The sequence below is a fragment of the Lepidochelys kempii genome, chromosome 8 (assembly GCF_965140285.1).
Source record: "Lepidochelys kempii isolate rLepKem1 chromosome 8, rLepKem1.hap1, whole genome shotgun sequence".
Classification (NCBI taxonomy): domain Eukaryota; kingdom Metazoa; phylum Chordata; order Testudines; family Cheloniidae; genus Lepidochelys; species Lepidochelys kempii.
In genome coordinates this window covers 47,133,906-47,157,379 of record NC_136387.1, presented here as the reverse complement: position 1 = coordinate 47,157,379, position 23,474 = coordinate 47,133,906, and the positions used below count along the sequence as shown (strand labels likewise).

Below are 23,474 nucleotides of genomic sequence, written 5' to 3'. Positions count from 1 at the left end.
AGCCCAGAGCCCCCTCCCACACCCCGAACTCCTCATTTCTGGCCCCACTCCAGAGCACACACCCACAGATGGAGCCCTCATCCCCTCCCGAACCCCAACCCCCTGAGCTAGCCCAGTGAAAATGAGCGAATGAGTGAGAGGGGGGAGTGAGTGACAGAGGGAGGGGGGATGTAGTGAGCAGGGGCGGGGCCTAGGAGAAGGGGCAGAGCAGGGGCAGACAGTGATGAGCTGCCAAAATTTTAACAACCGGTTCCCTCCTCACCCCACAAGAGGGTCGTTGCCCACCCCCGCCCCCTGGAATCGCTGCCCCATCCATCCCCCTCCCCTGTCTTCTGACTGCCCCCAGAACCAGGCAGGAGGGTCTCGTGGGCCATCGTAGTGGGTGCCCACCCCACCCCTAAGAGCCAGAGGGACCTGCCGGGGAGCAAGGTGGGGAGTCCCAGCAGTGCTTACCTGGGGCAGCTCCCAGGGAGCATCCGGCAGGTCCCTCTGGCTCCTAGGGGCAGGGTAGCATAGCTGGGGGAGAGCAGGGGAAGCGGCCGCTCCCCCCACTGATCACATCAAAAGTGGTGTCTTAGGCTGACTCCGTGGGTGCTCCGGGACTGGAACACCCACGGGGAAAATTTGGTGGATGCAGAGCACCCACCGGCAGCTCCCCACCCCGCACCTGGCCCTGGCCTCAGCTCACCTCCTCCCCTGAATGCACCGCCCCGCTCTGCTTCTCCGCGCCTCCCACCCCCACCCCGGCTTCCCGTGAAACAGCTGTTCAGTGAGAAGCCTGGGAGGGCTGAGAAGCAGGCTGCGGCTTCACACTCAGGCCGAGGGTGGCGGAGATGAGCTGGGGCGGGGAGTGGTTCCCTTGCGCCCCCCCACCCCCGGGGTTACCTGCTGCGGCACGGGCGGCCCTCCTTGCGCCCTCATGCCCCCCTGCCCCAGCTCACCTCCGCCTCCCTGGGTCTGAGTGCAAAGCTGCCGCTTGCTTCTCAGCCCGCCCCAGCTTCCCGCACGAACAGCTGATTTGCGGGAAGCCTGCGGGGGCAGAGAAGCAGAGCGGGGCGGCGCATTCAGGGGAGGAGGTTGAGGCGGAGCGGAGGTGAGCTAGGGCTGGGGCGGGGAGCTGCCAGTGGGTGCTCTGCACCCACCAAATTTTCCCCTTGCGTGCTCCAGGGCTGGAGCATCCATGGAGTCGGCACCTATGGCGCCACTTTTGGCCGGTTAAATTTAGAAGCCCTTTTAGAACCGGTTGTCCCTCATGGACATTTTACAACTGGTTCTAGTGAACCGGTGCGAATCGGCTCCAGCTCACCACTGGAGGCAGAGCCTCGGAAGAGGTACAGGGCAGGGGGCAGGGCAAGGGTGTTTGGTTTTGTGCAAGTAGAATGTTGGCAACCCTCATGGTGGCAGGGACCAAAATCTTCTCAGTGAAGTGGGAGCGTGGGCAGCACCATCTGCCACCTGCATACGGGGTAGGGGGGAACCCTCAGCTAAAGCCCTGCAGTGGGACTGGGATCCCGTGGGTCTTGCTGCCATAACAACGGGAGTGGATAAAATGTACTTTGTTGCAGGCAGGACTGGGTGGGCAAAAGAAAACAGACTGCGGTAATTAGTGGGACTAAATCTCTTGTCAGTTTACCAAGAGTAGCCTATTTGGAAAATTGCTAATTATTCTGTTTCAGGTTTCAGAGTGGTAGCTGTGTTAGTCTATATCAGCAAAAAGAACCTTAGAGACTAATAAATTTATCTGGGCATAAGCTTACGTTGGCTAAACCCACTTCATCAAATGCATGCAGCGGAAACTACAGTAGGAAGATATATATATACAGAAAGAAAAGGAGTACTTGTGGCACCTTAGAGACGAACCAATTTATCTGAGCATAAGCTTTCGTGAGCTTCACTCCGATGAAGTGAGCTGTAGCTCACGAAAGCTTATGCTCAAATAAATTTTTCATCTCTAAGGTGCCATAAGCACTCTTCTTTTTGCGACTACAGACTAACACGGCTGCTACTCTGAAACCATATATATATACAGAGAACATGAAAAAATGGGGGTTGCCATACCAACTCTCTTTCCTATATATACTTAGCTCCCTTGCTCTGAATCAGGTGTAGTACACCGGCTCAAGTCAGGTCAGAGAATCACACTCACTGGTTTTGTTGTTCTGTGACATCACATATGCACAGACTGTCACTGTTGTATCAGCATGCTGTCAATGCTGTGAGCAGTTTTTCTGTTAAATGTTTTTTTTAAAAGCAGTAATAATCCTGACATCTAAATAATGGTGTTTCAAAGTTTCAAAAATGGTGCTTAAGCAGTTTAAAAATAAATCCAGTTTTTTAAAAGAACTTACTTTTTATAATCATTACAAAAAATCTGCACAATTTAAGGCAAAATTGTGGTGCAATTTGTTTGGACGCTCCATATGATATACACGTCAGCACTTTGTCATAAATAGAATTTCAGCAATGTAAAGCAAGCTTGTCTTTTTTTAAATAAAGGTTTTAATACTTAAATGTAAGCAAGGGATTTGATGTCTATTATAACGGAAGTTAAAGTATTTTTACATCGTTTAAGCAAGATTTTATTCTTTTAGCGGTAAAAATTATGTCTGAATTCTGTTTATATATATATTAACCAACTTTTTTTTAGTAGCATGTGAGATTCTGTCTCTCTTGCAGGATTTGCAGGGTTTAAGGATTTTGCAGTGGAAGCGGGATACAAATGCAAAAAATAGCCCCACACAGGGCTCTACCCTTAGCCCCTCAGGGTTGTTGGTGGCCTGACTCATGACTTTTGACCCTTGGAAGACAGCGGGGCTGGATTTTTTAAACTCTCCCAACATTAAGGCCTGGCTCATGATATTAGGGATTTGGCCCCTGAAGTTGGCCACAGCTGGGCACCTGGGCACAGCAGGTGGCTGGGGAAGGAGCCTTGGGGAGGCTTTAGCTCCCAGTCATTCAATGGGGGGAGGGAACCTGTGACAGTTATACCCCACCCTCTAACGGCTTGAGCCAGCAACCGCCGTCCTAACCCCGCCCCCAGTGGCACGAGCCAGTAACCCCGGCCTTAGCCCGACTCTCGGCGGCCCACTGCTTAGTGCGCTCGGCGCATGCGCGGAGCAGCGGCGGCTGGCCCGCTCTCAGCCCCGAGGGGTGGCCATGGCCGGGCAGCTAGAGTCGGTGCCCGCAGTGGAGATCGATCCGGACGGCACGTTCAAATACATCCTGGTGCGGGTGCAGCGCGCGGGGGGAGCCGAGCACCGGGACGTCGTCCGGGGCACCGCGGCCGCCGAGTTCCACAGTGAGTCGGTGCCACGAGCCAAGGCCGGGCGGGGGAGCTGGGGGCGGAGCCCGGCTGACGCCTCATGCGCCCCCCGGGCCGATCGCCCCCTCCGAACCGCTTTCTTGGGGGGGGGGAGCCGGCTGCCCCGCCATGGGCCGCTCCTCCCCTGCTGCTGCAGCACCTCCGGGGTGGCCCGGCTCCCGCGGAGCCGCTGCTGCTGTGCGGACAGCGCTCTCCCCGCTGAGCGGGGCGCTGCTCTTAACCCCCCCCCCATAGAGCGTCTCTGTCGGGGTTGCTCCTAGGCCTCGGCCCCGCTGCGGGGCTGCGCCTGCACCATCGCTCCTGTGGCTGCGCCGCGCCGGGTGAGGAGCGACTTGCGCTGGTGTCCGGCCCTGGTACGTTTCACTCAGAAACTTGCACTTCTGAGCAGCCTCTGACTTGGTGAGACGGTGGACCCGGCAGCCACTGTTCTGGGGTTTGCTAGGGCCCAGCTGTGTAAGTAACAACGGGTCTTTCCCTTCACTTACCAGCTTCCCGAAGGAAACCGGAAAAAAATACTAGGTAGCTGAAAAGAGAGGATTGAAAGTAATCCCCAAGTGAAACCTGAGTTCTGGTTAATGGATTGAACTGGCTTCATTTTGCAGATCATATATTTGAAAAAGTAAACCCTGAAATGGAAAAGTTGGGCTTTGAATGCAAGTGCCTTGGAGGAGGAAAAATTGACCATAATAGCAAAGACAAGAAAATGCGGGTATTTGGTCTTTCCACAGTAAGTGCCATGTATTAGTTTCCTTTAAAAACCAACATTTTAGGGCTCTATTTAAAAATACTAGTAATAATTCTCAGCACTCTGATGGATCACTTATAAGCATTAATTAGTTAGTCCACACAGCTCCCCTCTGAGGTGGGTAAAGATGGCCTATTTTAGATGGGGAAGCTACAGCAAAGAGGTTAGATTGATTTACTCACAGTCACACAGTAATGGGTGTCACGGCTGTAACTGGAACTCAGCAGCTCCTGACTCACAATCCTGTACTGTAGGTATAGAGCATGCCTCTGTCTATGTATCTCTTACTTACATGGCTCAGTCTGTAAATACAGTTTGTTTATAAAATGACCAACAGAAGCAATGAATTATCCATATATGTGGAACACACCGCAGTTTCCATCCCATCTCACCACTGCAGAGAGTAAATGATAAGAAACAAGGATTTCTTGAGTTACTAATGTGGAACAGAGCAGACTAGTTCCATGTGATGTAAAGACATGTTGTCTCAATCCTGTATAGAAAGTAGCAGTTCTTCAAGGTCACTTTTCCTCCGGGTCAGTTATAGCCCCAAACCAGCTTAAACTTTTTTTTTTTTAATTAGGGCTCTTTCTCAGATATCATATTGTGGGGGCAAAGCTCTATGGGGAGGGGAGATGGCATGCAACATTAGGGGTCTTCTAGAGCCTGCTCAATATTTGTGGCAGAATCAAACAATTCATGACCAAACTCCTGGATTAATGGTGGTGGTGTGCAGCACAGGCAGCAGCATCTCTCCCTTCTGCCACCAAGATAGTGGAAGAAGGGGCAGTTAACTATACCCCACACTTTGTTTGTCCACCATTGTCAAGTGCCCGGAACTTTAGAGGCGTACTGTGTAACTGCAAAGTTTCACTTTGTCAGACAGAAAAATGGAGATACAGAAAAGCTGAATGGCACTCTGGAATAGCAGGTTACATCTTGGCCTGTAAATCAAAGCAACTTGGCTCTTGTCCTGGTTTTTTGTTGTGTGACTTTAAAAATAGGGACATAGTTAGGTTAAATGGGGCTATTGATACTTAGCTCTTGGGTAAACTATGAGAATTAGAGGAATGCTTGAGGAGTTCTTTGAAGTGAACTCTGTGGCTGGGATTAAATAGATTGAGCTCCTTGAGACTTAAAGCAATGTCTGAGCCAGCACTGGAGCTCAGCTACTAATTTCCTACATTAGTGGGGGTGATAGGTTGGCTTAGACAATAATTTAATAGCAGTACACGTTGAGATGCAAAAAGTTCAAGCTTTCTAACCACTAAAACACAAATTGTCAACATCACATGTCAAAATATACAAAGTAAATATCCTTAAATCAAACTAAGTTTTCAGGCAGCATGTTGCTTTCTTTGCCTATCTGTACATTTTGATTATTATCAATGAAAATATTTTTTGTGTATATGGTGAAATCCATGTTTACCAATTAAAAAGCTAATTCTTCCAAGACTACTTATGTCTGATATAGCCATGCTTGTTTATGTGGGCAGACCTTGTGTGTAGAAAATGACTTTTTGTATTAGTTGTGTAACATGTAGCTTAAATGTCAATTTACTTGTGTGGTCCTCCTGGAGCAGAGTTAAGGCTCTTGTAGTTACCTAAGTGAGAATCAATGCCTTGTTAAGGGCAACTTTAACTCTGATTTTCCTGGCTTCTAACTCGGAAACATTTTAATTCAGATATTCTTGAGAGGTAATAAACAGAACTTGGTTCACCTCAGTGGGACTTCTGTGCAGGGGGAAGCATAAGGCCATAAATCTGGATATTTAAAATGTTAACTGGGACTTGATACTCCTGTAGCCTTATATTTTGCATCCCTTCAAAATCTTTTGTTATCTTTTTTGCAGGGATATGGTAAAGCAGATCATGCAGTGACCGTAGAAATACTGAAAAAAGTATACCAAGACTATAAAATCACTTGGTCAGATGACAAGAAATGAAAAACTACTCTGGAATCTGAAATACAAAGGAAGTTTGCACTCTAGCTGTTGATACAGAATTGAAGTCTACGTTATGTTCAAATAAATCACTGTTAGCTTTATCTGTTAGCTTTAAATAAAAAAAAATTGTGTGTTCTCCATCTTTTAGTAATTGGAATTAAATCCTACTGGGAAAACGGAGAGCAGCATAAATGCTGACAAGGTTAAAAGTATAATAAGAAAGAATTTGAAAAGCAACTAGCTAAAGACACAAACAATCAGCAAACTAATTTAAATACATTGGAGGTAGGCAGCTTGTCAGTCAGCAGGGCTACTGGACAATATAGGTGCTCAAGGAGTTCTCAAGCAGGACAAGACTGTTGCAGAGAAGCTAAATGCATTCTTTGCATCTGTCTTTATGCTAGAGCAGTGTTTCTCAAACTGGGTCCCTGAGAGTACACCGGGGGGGTCCATGGGCCATGCTGAGAAACTCCTCCCCCTCCCTCTCAGCATGCTGGGGAACAGGATTCCTATCTGCCCTAGCTCCTCACCACTCCCGGAGGAAGCCAGCATGTGTCTGGGGGGCAGGGAGGGGCAGGCAGTCTCAGTGCACTGCCTCTGCAGTTCCTATTGGCCAGGAACTGCGGCCAAAGGGTGCTGCGGGGGTGGTGCCTGCAGGCAGGGGCAGCAGGCAGAGATCCCCTGGCTTCCCCACCCAGGAGCTGCTGTCAGATGGATAGGCTGTTCACTTTCGGGAGCTGACCCTGCTAAGCACCTCACCCCCTCGCGCATCCAAACTCCCCCCCCCAGAGCCTGCACCCCACACCCTCTCCTGTGGCAAAACTGCCTCCTGGACCCCACATCCCCTCCTGCACCCAAACTCTCCCCCAGAGCCCGTACCCTAACCCCTGCTCCAGCCTAGTGAAAGTTAGTGATGTGGAGAAGAGTGAGCAACACATGAAGTGAGCAGGGGGCAGGGCCTTGGAGAAGGGGTGGGGCAGGGCAAGGCTGAGCGGAGGAACTGGGGGTCCCTGAAAAATGTTAAATCAAAAGGGGGGTCCTTGGGTTGCTAAAGCTTGAGAACCACTGCTCTAGAGTATTTGGGGCTAATTGTTACTCGTGAGACTTCTTTTTAGGTAACAAATCTCTACTGTCACTTCAATCTGAGGCAGTTTCTCAGAAGATTTTGGAACAAATTGATAAAACAGTAATAAGTCATCAGGCCCAGATGGTATTTACCTATGTTCCCTGTAAGCAGCACGGCCATGCAGCAGCCTATTTAGTGCTGCGCAGGCGCTCAGGGAATCCACCGCTCCTGGGGGAGGGGTGCCCTTCCCCCACACTGCCACGGCTGGGATGCCCCCCCTGCCCCAACTATGCTGCAGCCCAGACCTGCCACAGCTCGGGTGCCCCTACCCCAGCTGGGGGAGCACTTCCTGGTCCGGACCCAGCTGTGGCCGGGGCAGTGCAGCGTGAACCCGGGCAGCCCAGCCCCAGCTGCCACTGGGATAGGCCTGGCCTGGACCGGTCGTGGGCACCCCTCCCCGAACCCAGCCCTGGACCTGTTGCAGCCGGGGAGCCACTGAACCTAGTTCTGGCCAGAACTGCAGGGGCTGGCAGAGGAGCACCTATCCTGTGGCCCCAGGTCCGGAGCTGCCGCTGCAGAGAGGCGCCTCTCCCCCGCCAGCCCAGGTGCTGCTGTGGGGAGAGAGGGCTGGGGGGAGTCCTCTCTCCCCGCTGTAGCCCCGGAGCATCCTCCTGCACCCCAAACTCCTCATCCCCAGCCCCACCCCAGAGCCTGCACCTCCAGATGCAACCCTCATCCCCTGCACCCAACCCTCTGCCCCACCCCAGAGCCCGCACCCCTAGCCGGAGTATTCACACCCCTGCACCTCAACCCTCTGTCCCAGGCCTGAGACCCCTCCCACACTCTGAACCCCTTGGCCCCACCCCCACCACATTAGTTTTGTTATGTGTCACACATCCCCTCCATATGGTGCACATAACAAACTTCATGCCAAATATGGGTAAGAAAAATTAGAGGGAACACTGGTATTCACCCAGGAGTTCTGAAGGAACACAACTATGAAATTGCAGAACTATTAACTGTGGTCTGTAACCTATTGCCTAAATCAGCCTCTGTACCAGATGATTGAGAGTAGCTAATATAATGCTGGTTTTTGAAAAAGGTTCTAGAGGTGATTCTGGTAATTACAGGCCTGTAAGTCTAAATTCGGTACCAGGTAAACTGGTTGAAACAAGTAAAGAACAGCATTATTAGACACAAAGATGAATATGATATGTTGGGGGAAGAGTCAACACAGTGTTTGTAATGGGAAATTACGTCTCACCTGTCTATTAGAATTCTTTGAGCGTGTCAACAAGCGTGGCAAAGGTGATCCAGTGGATATGGTGAACTTGAACTTTCAGAAAGCCTGTGACAAGATACCTCATCAAAGGCTCTTAAGCAAAGTAGGTAGTCATGGGATAAGAGGGAAGGTCTTCTCATGGATCAGGAACTAGTTAAAAGACAGGAGACAAAGGGTAGGAATAAATGGTCGGTTTTTACAATGGAGAGGTAAATGGTAGAATCCAGCAGTGAGTTGTACTGGAACCTGTGTTGTTCAACATTTCATAGATGAAACATAAAAGGAAGTAAACAGTGAGATATTAAAATTTTCAGACAATACAAAATTACTCAAGATAGTTAAGTCCAAAGCTGACTGGTAAGAGTTACAAAGGAATCTCATAAAAATGGGTAACTGGACAACAAACTGGCAAATGCACATTAGAAAAAATAAGAGAGATCTTGGAGTTGTCATGGACAGTTCTCCAAAAACAGCTGCTTAATGTGCAGCAGCCGTCAAAAAAGCTAACAATGTTAGGAACCATTAGGAAGGGGATAGATATAATGCCACTCTACAAATCCCTGTTATGCCCACACCTTGAATACTGCAGGTAGTTCTGTTTGCCCCATCTCAAAAAAAGATAATTAGAATTAGAGAAGGGCAACAAAAATGATCACGGGTATAAAACAGTCAAGATGATCAGGGATTCAACTCCATGCTCTGAGTGTCCCTAAACTTCCAAATGCCAAAATCTGGGACTGGTCTATAGCATGGATCTTTCATAATTGCCTCATTCTGTTCATTCCTGCTGAAGCTTCTGGCATTGGCCACTGTCAGAGTCAGGCTACTGGGCTAGATTGACTATTGGTCTGACAAAATACAGCCATTCTTATGTTCTTATAAATACCGAATAATTTGATTCTGCTTCAATTTAAAATAGTCCAGATTAAATTGTTGGGAATCCCCATATGCCAAGATTTCTATGGCCAAAGGAAAGCATTATAAATTAGATCTACATTTGTGAGGGAAATATGTTTAAAGCTACAGTTCACGAACCTCACTATCTAAGTCTTCTGTGTGGATAACTTCTGTGAACAGGCCTGATCTCACCTAATCTGCAAAGATAAATAGGGTCAAGCCAGGCTAGGTTTTCTTAGCTCCCTCTGGAGAAATTTTGGGTTGGTTCAGGCTCAGGTAGGTGTGCGTTTTATGTCTCCTCAAGCCTGTATAGAATATTTGTCCAGTTTTTCCTGTCCTCAGGGACTCCTCGAAACACTCTTGAAATCACCTGCCTCTCCCACCTATCCCTATCTTTCCTGTTCTCTTCAGTTCTAAATCAAACATGCTACTTCCTGGATCCCCCTCCAATCTGGCGTCCAACCCCTTCACTCTACTGAAACTGCTCTTACCAAAACTTTCTAATAAACTCTACCTGGCTAAATCGCAGGGTCCATATTTGCTTATCCTTGACCTTCCTCCTGATTTTTTTTTTTGATATTGTCAATTATACCCTCCTTAGAATTTTGTCTTCCCTTCACAACTCTGTCATCTTCTTATTTCTCTGATCATTCCTTCAGTGTATTTTCTGGTGGGTGGTGATCCTGTAGTGTTGAATATTAGGTCCCCTTCTTTTCCCTTTGCGCTTTCTCTCAGGATAATCTATCTGGTCGCATGGCTTCAACTGCTACTTACACCAGACTTACAAATCTACCTCTTCACTTCTGACCGGTCTCCGTTCCTCCAATCCTGCTCCTCAGCCTAGCTGACATCACCTGCTTGGATATCTTTCCATCAGCTTAAATTTAGCATGGTGAAAACTGTCCTCTTGACTTTTTCCTCCAAAACTCTTTGCTCCCCTTATTCAATGTCATTGCTGACAATCACCATCCACGCTTCAAAATTGCAAGGCTTTGACTCCTCTATCTGCTCCTGACACATCTAAGGCTGTGTCCAAATCTTTCACTTACTTGACAGCATATTGAAGATGCAACCCTTCCTTTCTGTTCCAGCTAAAAATCGTGGTCATATCTGTCCTTATCACATCTTGACTACCACAACATCCTCCTCTGGCTTTTGTAATACTTGCATTGCAACTCTCCATTCCATACAGACTGTGGCCCATAAAATTCTCTTTCTACCATTAAGCTCACTATGTTTCCTTCCTCTTCAAATTTCTATACTTACTTCCCCTCCTCCATGGCATTTAGTTTACATTTTTTGTCCTAGCCTTCAAGGCCTTACATATCTCTAGATTGGATTGCATCTGAAGTCTTGTCTTATTGCATCTTTCCCCATCCCTTCCTACAGTAGTGATGTTATCCTTAATTCCCTGTTAACTAACATATCCCATAATCTTCTCAGTATCTTTCTTCCACGCCATTCCTCTCCACATAATGCCCTACTACTACCCACACAATTTAAGGCTCCCGTCTCCTACCTCTCCTCGTGAGTACTCAGGGACAAGGGACCCAACTTATCCTTCTGTAGGCTCAGGGCTCTGTGGGTCTGCGGGGTCTTTTCCCAGTGAAAGAACCTTCACGTGGTGAATATCCTTAAACATGTACATGTACTTATTGGCAATTAGCAACAAATCAATGGAAAATACATGCCAAGCATTTAATGCTCACCACTCCCAACAAAGACAGACAGACATCTCTCGATGGCCAGTCAGGATCCGCTCTCGTCCAGGGCTCTGGGTTCTGCACAGTATGGTCATCCAGGGGTTAAAAGTCCTTGCAGCTTTGGTCTTGAATTGTATCCCAGAATTAAGTTCCAACAAGCTTATTTTCTGACCCTCATTATAGTTAAAATGAGAGTTCCTCTTATCCATACCATAATCAATAACTTTATTCAAAGCATGACTATACACTAAATCTAACCAATCATAACCCCTAATGGACTAAAACAATTTCTCTAGCAAGAGCAAAACCTTATAATTTCTACTTATCAGCAAAAGCAAGTTTTAACAAGAAACTCAGACAGGCACCCAGTAAGAAATTTGCAGAAACTCAAGGTTATCTTGTCCATACTCCCTTCTATTCCCATGAATCTGTGATTTTAATTTAATTATCCCTGTTAGTAATGCAGCTGATATTTTTCTATCTGTCTACACCAAAGCTGAATACTCCTGACTCTATAGTTATATTTCCAATTTATGGTGGCTGAGTATACAAGATGGATGTGAGTTATGCTAAATCCATAGACAAGATGGCTGTGGGTCATGTCAAGTCCAGGCCTCTTGTTACACTACTATCTGTCAACATAATTCCTTTGTTCTTAAAATATCCCCTGAAGACTACATCTGTATTGCCTACAAGTAGTAAATCAATAATGTAAATATAGTTAAATCCTTGTTATTCCCTCTGCTAGGATTCCTGATGCATACTCTACTTATGGTATCCAAGAGATAAGTTTCCTCCTACAAGATCCATTTTCTATCTGATATCTGTTTGGCAGCCTGTGTGAAATGTATGGTTGCCTCTGCCCAGTTTCCATTATACAGGTGTCTACATCACAGTGGAGAGGCCATGATGCCAATTAACCACTTGTAGTCAGAATCCCACATCTTAATTCTGGACAGCACGAAGCTAGCACTTGTGAAGTAACTAATAATTCGTCGATAATACAGATCCCAGCTTTGATTTCCCTATAGGGATTATGACTACAGAACATGTTTCCATGCCAATGTGTCTAGAAACCAAGAATGGGGTAAGAGAACCAGAACTGTTTCTAAAAAGAACATTTTCCAGTGAGCCTTCCCTTATGCATCTTCCCTTTGTTTTTGCCTAAATTTTTCAACAGAAAAAGATAACTTTAAGTGCTGCTGTTATACTGCCTCACTGGTTCCTGTGCACAAAGTTGGACTGATTGATGGTCTCAGTTCCTGAAATCAGCAAATACTCTCTTCAAAGAAAGATCATCAGATAAAGCAAACTCTTTAACAGAAACAAAGTCTTTAAAACTCACTTTCCTGAGAGAATTGGACAGGATTGTTATCAGTCTCCCTGCAGTACTTACTGGAAAGACAAAGCCAGACCGGATATCTGATCATACAAGTCACACTTCCAAAACGTGAGGGTGGAGTTGGGATGAGTTCTGGGAATGGGCAGAGGAGAAAGAGGTGTTGGGCTGCAATCTAGTTTGTTCACACAGGAAATTGTAGATGGCTCAGTGATGCATCATGCTCCTACAAAGGGGACTGGGGTGGGAAGAAGCATCTGGATTCTATCCCCTAATCTAGTAGTGAAGAGGTTATGGGAAGCGGGGGTTGGGATATGGTGTATAGGGAACACTGATTACCTGCATTCCTCACTTAGCCAGAAGAAGGGGAAAGAGTAGAGGCTATTAATTCCAGATTTTGAAAAGATGATTTAGAGCTAGTCTATAGGGTTGTGATGATTTGACAATTGGGGGAAGCGGTAGCGTGACTCCTTGTCTAAGAGTGTGCACGGGTTAGCTTGAATCCAACTAGCATAGGTAGCAATAGCACTGAAGACAGTGCACAGCGGGCTAGTGAGCCAAGTACATACCCAGAGTTTGTGCCAGGCTTGTAATTCCCATCTTCAACATGGGTACTACAAGCCGGGCATTGATCCTAGGTATTTACTTGGCTTGCTAGCCTGCTCTGCACTGTTTTCACTGCTATTGTTATCTGTGTTAGGTGGATTCAAGCTAGTTCATGTAGGCCAGCCCATGTCTGGCTTTTGCTATGTAGACATACCCAGAAGGGAAAGAATGATACATTTGATAAAGATAAATGAAGAGGGGGGTAGCTCCCTTTTATGGACACCCAACCAGCCAGTTGGCTAGCTATAAAATCCTTGTTAGTAGCTGTTCTCTACTTGCTTTACCTTTAAAGGGTTAAAAAGTCCACAGGTAAAAGGAAGGGAGTGGGCACCTGACCAAAAGAGCCAATGGGAGGGCTAGAACTTTTTAAAATCAGGAAAAAACTCCTTTGCCTGTCTGTTGTTGTTCTCTGGAGAGGAGAGACAGGGCTGGAACTATGCTGTAAGAGCTTGTGTCAGGTATGAAAAATCATCAGATCATACCTAGAAACTACACATTTGAAACCCCAGATATGTAAGTAGATCAGGAAATGTCTAGGAAGATACAATTAAGTTTATCTCTTTTATTTTTTATGGCTTGTGGTCTCCTCTGTGCTAACCCCAGGTGCTTTTGTTTTGCTTGTAATCCTTAAGCTTGACCTCAAGAAATTCACCATTCTTGATGCTTAATTATTGCATTTCCTCTTTTTAGATCTAGCAATAGCCTATGTTCCATATGTATTTTCTTTCTTTTTGTTTTTAATAAAATTTACCTTTTTTAAGAACAGGATTGGGTTTTTGTGTCCTATGAGGTTTGTGCACAGGTTATTTAATTAGCTGGTGGTAACAGCGGATTTCCTTTGTTTTCTTTCTCAGCTCAAAGGGGGGGGGGTGAAGGGGCTTGAGGGTACCCCACAGGAAGGAATTCCCAAGTGCACCTTCCTGGGTTCCCAAAGGGGTTTTTTGCACTTGGGTGGTGGCAGCATCTACCCATCCAAGGACAGAGAAAAGCTGTGACCTTGGGAATTTAATACAAGCCTGGAGTTGCCAGTATTAAAGTTTAGAATCCTTGGGGGGCCCCACCTTCTGCACTTGAAGTGCCAGAGTGGGGAATCAGCCTTGACAATATCCATCTTCCAACCTCAGACTTACCAACCTCCAAAATCAATGGCCAAATCCATCTCCCTTGAAGTATGTGACTGCTGCTGCTGACTTTAGCAGGAGTAGAATCATGGAGAATAAAACATGAGGAAAGCGAATGGGGAATTTAGAAGCTCCAGAGTTGTTTTTGGTGGTTTCATCTCAAACAAATGATGTAAATGGATTATTTTCTTTATCTACCTTTGGGCCATGATATGGAAAGGGGAAATTAATTATACTATGTCAATTCTCCTGTTTTGTAGTTGCCTCTACACCCTGTGGTATAGCGCTAATAAAACCTCCAAGTATAAAACCTTAAAAGGTCTGATATATAAAAACCTCAAAGATGTTCCAAGAAGCTATAGCTAAGAATAAAGTGAGGAAATTATGCGAGGAAAATACATGCTGAACATCAGGAAAAAACAACAGTTGGTTCTGATAGTGAAGTATATTCTCAAAAGAATGTGGGGAAAGATACATTGCATGACTAGTGACATTTAAAATGTGGGAGAATACAGCAGTAAGCCAGCTCAAGGTCTGCTCTAATTGGCTATTAGTAAATACCTTGTGTGTATTGCAAGGCACAAGTTCAAAGGGTGAATGCATTCAACTATCTGAGCATTGTACTAGAAACCTAAGAACTAGGCTGCCGTGGCTTATTGCTGCTGGAAGGTGGCTTTCTTTTATATATATTAATTTTTTTCTATAAGAAGTCTTCTTAAATAGTTTTGGGGACAGGAATGGGAGGAATTAGGCAACTTTTCCATTACGGAAAAAAGTTCATTCCAGAAGGATACGATAAAGTAGTAGATGGTTATACGCACCTTTTCATCAACAAAACACATCTAGAATTCTCTTTCTTGCGTATCAGTGCTCCCAGTGCAAATGGATTGCACTCCCTTAGCTCTGAAAGACTTTTGACTCCCTGAGGCAATAGTAAAGTGAGAGACACACACTGGTCATTAAGGCACACAACCAGTTCCCACTGCCTTGAGGCTCAGATTGGGAAACGGTAGCAATGCTCTGCCAACCTTTGTCCACAGCCTCCCTCCCTTTATGCCCAAACACATTGCCATTAAAAGTAGATTGGGTAGATTTTATAATGTAATCACCCTTCTGTGCTTTGGCCAGTTGTATAAATATTAACATTATACATAGGGCTCTTCGTTTTCAGTTTTTTGTTTTAATTTGCCAGGAATTTATCAATGTTTATTCAAAATTTTAAAAACAGTGAAAAATGGGTAAAAACTGAAAATGAAGGGCAGCGGGTGGTGGGAGAGGGGTGCTCGGTACCCACAGTATGCAGTGGGTAGGTGGTCTCAGCGGCCAGACCTGGACCCTTGCCTGTCTTCCTCCCTCACTGTGAAGAGGAAGCAGATGGTGCCAGGATGAAGGGCCAGGGAAGCTGAATTGGACCCCCTGCCAGACAGAGCCCCCTCCAGGGCACACAGCCCTATTTGCTTCACTTGCCAGACAGAGTCCCCTTCTGACTCCACCAGTAATCACAAGATGCAGCCTTCCACTCTCTTCCTGACCCCTGCCCGTCAGCCAGGGAAAGCAGATGGGGCTCTGTTGAAGGGCCAGGGTCAGGAGGGGCTCTGTCCAGAGGGGGCCAGTACTCAGTGCAGTCTTCTGGTCCCCTGCTAACGCCGCCCTTTCAGACCCTGTCCGCTTCTTCGGTGCAATGGGGGAGCGAGATGGGCAGGGAGCTCAGATAGCCCAACCACTGCAGTAACTGGCCTACATGGAGCAGAAGCGCTACACCCCATGAGAACTGGCCCCCCTGCCACACAGAGCCTCTTCTGGCCCCAGCCTTTCAGCGCAGCCTCATTCACTTCACCTGAAAAATTTTCTGGGTCCAAGCTAAAACAGTAACATTGATAAAACCCAAATACTAACTTTGTCAAAAACCTGGGAATTTTTCAGAGAGAATTTTTAGCAACTACCAAAAATGAAGGATCTTGATTATAAAATAATTGTTATCATTAAGCTTTAGTGGAGTATTTAAAAGCAGTTTTTTCAGACTGCCTGCAATCTCAGGTAGATGTAATTTTTCCTCTTCTTCAAGTCATAAGGGCTAGTAAGTGCTATTTATTTTTTTTAAAATATAAGCTTATATTCTGGAGCACAAGATACAGCCAAGATTTGTGTTTCTGGTTTCTCCTTCTCTTTCATCACATGGACAATTTTAGCCATGTCTCAAACACCATTCCAGGACTGCCTGTTCATATGATTGATATAAAAAAAATTGCAAGCTGTTTTGAAAGCTATTTTTGTTGGATAAAAAGTCATCAACTTAAAGGGTTTCCTGCCCTTTATCTGAATAGCAATGTAGTCAAAATGACAGCATTATGGATCCTGCACCCAACTTTTATGGGCTTGAGTGACATGGATAAAATACATTAATCACTATGTAGTGTGACAAATTGGAAAAAAACAATTTACTGTAAGTCATGGACACCTATATAAGAACGGCCCTACTGAGTCAGACCTAAGGTCTATCCAGCCCAGTATCCTGTCTTCCAACAGTAGTCAGTGCCAGGTGCCCCAGAGGGAATGAACAGAACAGGTAATAATCAAGTGATCCATCCCCTGTTGCTCATTCACAGCTTCTGGCAAACAGAGGCTAGGGACACCATTCCTGCCCATCCTGGCTAATAGCCATTGATGGACCTATCCTCCATGAATTTATCAAGTTCTTTTTTGAACCCTGTTATGGTCTTGGCCTTCACAACATCCTCTGGCAAGGAATTCCACAGGTTGACTGTGTGTTGTGTGAAGAAATACTTCCTTTTATTTTAAATATGCTGCTTATTAATTTCATTTGATGACCCCTAGTTCTTGTGTTATGAGAAGTAGTAAACAACACTTCCTTATCTACTTTCTCTACACCAGTCATGATTTTATAGACCTCAATCATATCTCCCCTTAGCCCTCTCTTTTCTAAGCTGAAAAGTCCCAGTCTTATTAATCTCTCCTCATACGGAAGTCATTCCATACCCCTAATAATTTTTGTTGCCCTTTTCTGAACCTTTTCCAATTCCAATATATCTTTTTTGAGATGGAGCTACCACATCTGCACACAGTATTCAAGATGTGGTTGTACCATGGATTTATATAGAGGCTACATGATATTTTCTGTCCTATTATCTATCCCTTTCTTAATTATTCCCGGGATTCTGTTTGCTTTTTTGATTGCCGCTGCACATTGAGTGGATGTTTTCAGAGAACTATCCACAATGACTCCAAGACCTCTTTCTTGAGTGGTAACAGCTAATTTAGACCCCATCATTCTATATGAATAGTTGCGATTATGCTTTCCAATGTGCATTACTTTGCATTTATCAACATTAAATTTCATCTGCCATTTTATTGCCCAGTCACCCAGTTTTGAGAGATCCTTTTGTAGCTCTTCACAGTCTGCCTGGGTCTTAACTATCTTTAGTCATTTTGTATCATCTGCAAATTTTGCCACCTCACTGTTTACCCCTTTTCCCAGATCATTTATGAATATGTTGAATAGGACTGGTCACAGAACAGACGCCTGGGGGATACCACTATTTACCTCTCTCCACTCTGAAAACTGACCATTTATACCTACCCTTTGTTTCCTATCTTTTAATCAATCCATGAGAGCACCTTCCCTCTTATCCCATGGCAGCTTACTTTGCATAAGAGCCTTTGGTGAGGGATCTTGTCAAAGGTTTCTGAAAATCTAAGTACACTATATCCACTGGATCCTCTTGGTCCACATGCTTGTTGGCCCCTCAAAGAATTCTAGTAGATTGGTAAGGCATGATTTCCCTTTACTAAAACCATGTTGACTCTTCCTCAACAAATTATGTTCATCTACATGTCTGACAATATTGTTCTTTATTATAGTTTCAACCAGTTTGCCTGGTACTGCAGTCAGGCTTACAAAACCTCCTTTAATGATACCTCAGTCTGGGACAGTTCCTCAGATCTGTCACCTAAAAAGAATGGCTCAGGTTTGGGAATCCTCAGCTGTGAAGACAGATGCAAAGAATTAATTTAGTTTCTCTGCAATGGTCTTATCGTCCTTGAGTGCTCCTTTAGCACCTCGATTGTCCAGTGGCCCCATTGTCGTTTAGCAGGCTTCCTGCTTCTGATGTACTTAAAATTTTTTTTGCTATTACTTTTTGAGCCTTTGGCTACCTGTTCCACAAATTCTTTTTTGGCCTTCCTAATTCTATTTTTATACTTCATTTGCCAGAGGTTATGCTCCTTTCTATTTTCCTCACTAGGATTTAACTTCCAATTTTTAAAGGATGCTCTTTTGCCTCTCAGTACTTCTTTTACTTTGTTGTTTAGCCACAGTGGCTCTATTTTGGTTCTCTTACTGTGTTTTTTAATTTGGGGTATATGTTTAAGTTGAGCCTCTATTATGGTGTCTTTAAAAAGTTTCCACGCACCTTGCAGAGATTTCACTTTTGGCACTGTACCCTTTAATTTCTATTTAACTAACCTCCTCATTTTTGTGTAGTGCCCCTCTCTGAAATTAAATGCTATAGTGTTGGGCCACTGTGGTGTTTTTCCTGTCACAGGGATATTAAATTTAATTACATTATGGTCACTATTACGAAGCGTTCCAGCTATATTCACCTCTTGGACCAGATCCTGTGCTCCACTTAGGACTAAATCAAGAATTGCCTCTCCTCTGGTGGGTTCCAGGACCAGTTGCTCCAAGAAGTAGTCATTTAAGGTGTCAAGAAACTTTATCTCTGTATCCCGTCCTGAGGTGACATGTACCCAGGTTTTTCACAGGAGTGGGTGGGTGAGATTCTGTGGCCTGCATTGTGCAGGAGGTCGGACTAGATGATCATAATGGTCCCTTCTGACCTTAGTATCTATGAATATGGGGATAATTGAAACCCCCCATTATTATTATTTTTTTATTTTAATAGCCTCTCTAATCTTCCTGAGCATTTCACAGTCACTATCATCATCCTGGTCAAGTGGTCGGTAATACATCCCTACTGCCACATTATTATTAGAGCATGGAATTACTATGCTCTTACTGTATCTTTTTCCCCCTCCTCAAATATTCCCCACCTTTAGATCCAAATTGTGTGGTTAAATTACACAGGAAATGCTTAATCCACCACTGAATACAGGCACCTCTGACGTATTTAGTTGATTCAATTTTACACTGCACAATATTACACTACAGCTTAGGACAGAATGTGAAGACCTTGCTAGAGACTTTTAGGTAGGTAGGATGCAAGTCTGTAGTTTGAGTAGGATATTTACAAGTTTTAAATCAAGCCCCGGTGAGGGCTGATTGCTAGTAATTACCATCTGATGACCCTTCAGTGGCTTACGTTCAATTAATTGGTTTCAGTCCAATCTTTAGTGGACCAGTGTCACTGCCACAACCAGAGTATTAACCAACACCCCTGTTGGGCAGCCTCAGCAGACGGGCCAAGAATTGAATTGGAATGGAAGCTGAGTTCCCTTACCTCTAGAGGTGGTCCCTGTAGAGAAGAGAGGAGGTAGATGGATGAAGAAAGTTGTACAGCTGCTTTCTCTGTTATATCTGTTTTAAGACAGAGAATTTAAGAGTGCCTCACCTTGTCAATTTGGCACTTTCTGACAACACTTATAAAAACTCATATGAAAAAAGCAAATATATATAATTATATAGTGAAAATGAATTCTTCACCTTTTTCTCCCACTCACACAAAGAAGGAAAAAGAAACCTGACCTATAAGACATTTCAGAACAACTCAACAGATAAAAAGGCAGAGGGACATCTGGCTATAAATCACATCTTTACTAAGATATTTAACAGGCACAATGGGGAATGAGTGGATTAACTGGAAATCTTAAAGGCCATTTCAATAATGTACCGCGTCAGTCCTTCATCGATAACTTTGACAGTTCTAGTCCTGAACACATTCCTCTCTTCAATGAATTTCTCAAAGATATGCACACCGCCTCCCACCCCAAAATAATGTGCTTTGCTAGCCAAATACACACGGCCATTTTTATCCAATAGTTTAGAAATCGTATCATGCAAAGCACTGTAGTTGTCAGGATTGTAGATGGTCTCTGATGTGAGAATAAGGTCATACTTTGAAAAGGCTTTGTTGCCACTTAACATGAATTGGCTAAACTCAGCCCATTCTCCAGAAAAAAATCTGCACTTAGACATGAGAGCTGGTACAAAGTTTGCTTTCTTGTGCTTCTTTGAAGGAGGTTCACTAATTCCGCCATCACCACCACCATCAGTACAGTTAGCCACCACATTAGGCAAGGTTATTTCATCAATCACAGTGTGGTTATAGTCTTGAAAGTGGACTTCTTTAGCTTTTTTCTTTAATGCAACTATTCCCAGCAGCCCAGCCCCACAACCAAGATCCAAGACTGTCTTGTTGATAAACTGCATTTCAGCCTCTGACAAATAATCCATGAGATCAAAAGTGCATTCCCATATTTTCAGCCCCCCTTCATAGATGCCTGTGATAAGATCAGAGTGAGAAGAAATACTTTTAGACACTATGTCTTCTTCATGGGAGTCATTTGAAAGGGTCATTTCCACCACGGAAATATTTACATAGTATAGGCCCTGTACAGCTTCCATAACTTTATTTTCTAACACTTTGCTTAAATCTTCAGGAATCTTATGCTCTTTGGCAACTTTAAAGTGGGCTTGTTTCTTTGGCAGCACCTGGACCTGGCTTTTATCGGGGCTACAGTTTGCTAATGGAGCTGCCGTTTTGGGTATTGCCTCATGTGCACACAGAGACTCCTTGTGCAAAACATTTTCTACTGATGAAATTTCTTTGCTCTTTTCTGTAGATCCGCCTGGATTCAAAGAAGCCTGTGCAGATTCCAGCTGCAAGGCTGTATCACCAAGAGTCTCGAGTTCATTTTCTGCTTTCTCTTCAATAGAGAAGTTAAACTGAAAAGCCATTTTCCTATGAAGTACGAAAAAAATAAATCACAGCTTATATCCTAAGTTACAATAGGGCAGACACTCAGCCAATGAAACTGTTAATATAAATATGATTTTTCTTCTATGGCTTGTGCAGATAAGAACTTGCTTGCTGGCTATAAGGCTGCTCTGCTGTAAGTAAAAACTGTCTGCAAAGATCTTTACATTATTCATCACTATGAAAGCCTCTACTTTGCAGGTATAATGTCCACCTTCTCTGCAAATTCATCTGTTGAATTCTATAAAAAGAGAATATATGTCAAATATCACATTTCATTAAATTGAAAGATAAATACTTTGCACTTGTACCTATCCAAAGGCAGGGGTGAAAGTAAGTCGAGTGACTTACCGGTACGCTGGGGCCAGCTCTGGCCCCCAGAAGGGGAGGGGCTGAGGGGGTCAGAGCCAGCCCCAGCCCACCCTGTAAGGTAAGTGCCCCTCCTTTTCCTCCTCCCCTCCCCCACTGGGGTAGCAGCAGCAGCCCAGGGCTCCCAGGGCTATTTAAAGGGCCCAGGGCTCCACTGCTTCTACTACCCAGGGCTTTTAATTAGCCGTCGGAGCCCTGGGGAAGTGGCAGGGCTCCAGCAGCTATTTAAAGGACCAGGGCGGCAGAGGCAGCTGGAGCCCCGGCCCTTTAAATAGCTCCTGGAGCCCCCGCTACCCCAGGGCTCTGGGGGCTATTTAAAGGGCCTGCGGCTCCCCTACTTCTACCACCCCAGTCCTTTTAATAGCCCCCGGAGCCCTGGAGTAGCAGCGGTGGGGCTCCGGCAGCTATTTAAAGGGTCAGAGCGGTAGAAGCAGGGGCGTCCCAGGCCCTTTAAATAGCCGTCAGAGCCCCGCAGCTGCTACCCCAGGGCTCCAGCAGCGGGGCTCTGGAGGCAATTTAAAGGGCCTGGGGCTCCAGCCACTACTGGGAGCCCCAGGCCCTTTAAATTGCCCCCTGGGGAAGCCGGGCTGCCCCAGTACGGTGCACCGGCTCTTGCTGGTACACCGTACCGGGGCGTACTGGCTTACTTTCACCTCTGTCCTAAGGACAACATAAGTTACAAATATTATCTAATGCCACCCTGTAACATCCCTTTGAGGTAAGCAATTATTACTATTCCCATTTCACAGAGGAGAAAACAAAAGACAATTAAGGGGTTTGTGAAACATAACACAGGAAGTGAATGGCAGAGTTGAGTAAACTCTGGTCTCCTGAATAATTTAATCTTGTGCTTTAGTCACAGCCTTCCTCCCTGCAAAGTACACCAACAAGTTCAAGATATAAATTGCTTGCCTACAGGAAACTAAAATTTCAAATTTGATCGTCTGACAAGAAAATGTGATTGTTCCAAATTTCAGACTGTGGTCTCATTCTCGCCTGTAAATTAAAAGATTATTGCTCTGCATTCTACTTGCTCTATTTTGAACTACTATGCTAGGGTTTCTCCTGTTCTTTTTCAGGGCATCTGATTCTCACTTGGTATTATAGGTTTGGTTTTGTCCTGACTTTAACAATAAAAGTGACACCATCAGTCGGAAACTGTGCCAGAAATGAGACAATTTCTAATTTGAATAAAAATTCTAATATCTATGTAAGCAGTGTCAGGATGAGCTCTGCCCTGACATCTGGTGGTGAGGTGTGGCAAGTTGTGGAAAAGAACTTCAGGGGCTGATCCCATTTGCATAGGCACACCCACCCTGCCTAGAATGAGGCCATAGCTGCCCAAATGGTCACTTTGGCTGCTGTGGGAGCCCCAGTGTCTCTGTTATTGGGGCAGGAAGAATAAATTGTTATTACCCTGATTATGGGAACTGTGCTTGGAACTGTACTTGGCCTTTTGTTATGATGGAGGGACTCACCATCAACTAAGTAGCACTCGCTAGGCAAGGGTCATGGGTTCCAAAACTCTGTGAATTGAGAGAAGCTGGGGATAAGTATTAATACTTGGTGGTATGGGCCCCTTGGTGAGGGCCTTACATGCTAATTGCACTTCCTCCTCTCTCCACTGTGGAATATCAGAACTAATTTTGATTTCATTAGATGTCTAGTTACAGGCTGCTGAGCTCACTTTGGGCTAATAGTGCACCAGCATTGAGGCTCCCCTACTACAAGCTGAATTCACCAAAGAGCTCAACTGACTAAGAGCTGAAATCACTGAGCATTGTGTTAAGTAGTGGGGGAGCCTGAAGATATATTGTGGAGCAGTTTGTGGGATGGCTGGAGTGCCTTGTGGACAGGCTGGTGGAGCAGTTTGTAGGACAGTGGGAGCTGCTAGTCGGACGCGGAGCAGTTTGTGGGATGGCGGGAGCTGAGCGAAGCAGTTCATGGGGCAGCTAGCGGAGCAGAGCGAAGGCCTATGGAGCTGTAGGGCGGTCAGCTTCAGATCACGTAAGGTGCCTCTTACCCCCCTCCCATCTCCACCCGGGTTGGGAGGTAAAGCTCCTCTGGGGCTGCCCTGACCAGGGACAGAAACTTTTGGGTCATTGGACTTTTGGGACTTTGGGGT

The 23,474-nt window shown here is 45.3% G+C and overlaps 2 protein-coding genes across 3 annotated transcripts in view; one reads left to right on the top strand and one right to left on the bottom strand.

The window, feature by feature from the left end:
• Positions 1 to 23,474, bottom strand: part of METTL18 (methyltransferase 18, RPL3 N3(tau)-histidine) — a 32,040-nt gene that overhangs the window by 7,201 nt on the left and 1,365 nt on the right. The window contains exons 2-6 of one of the 2 annotated variants that reach the window (XM_073356379.2): positions 19,505 to 21,221; positions 18,648 to 18,892; positions 14,849 to 14,949; positions 10,968 to 12,435; positions 8,344 to 8,511 (exon numbers count right to left, since the gene is read on the bottom strand). In XM_073356379.2, the coding sequence (XP_073212480.1) occupies positions 19,858 to 20,961 (1,104 nt within the window). In that variant the 5' untranslated portion in view covers positions 20,962 to 21,221 and the 3' untranslated portion in view covers positions 8,344 to 8,511; positions 10,968 to 12,435; positions 14,849 to 14,949; positions 18,648 to 18,892; positions 19,505 to 19,857. The remainder of the gene's footprint in view (positions 1 to 8,343; positions 8,512 to 10,967; positions 12,436 to 14,848; positions 14,950 to 18,647; positions 18,893 to 19,504; positions 21,222 to 23,474) is intronic. The other variant, XM_078854047.1, reaches the window with a different exon arrangement.
• Positions 3,079 to 6,153, top strand: LOC140915862 (14 kDa phosphohistidine phosphatase). Its single transcript, XM_073356380.2, has 3 exons — positions 3,079 to 3,298; positions 3,925 to 4,049; positions 5,921 to 6,153. The coding sequence occupies exons 1-3, from the start codon at positions 3,157 to 3,159 to the stop codon at positions 6,011 to 6,013; spliced, it is 360 nt and encodes a 119-aa protein (XP_073212481.1). The 5' UTR covers positions 3,079 to 3,156; the 3' UTR covers positions 6,014 to 6,153.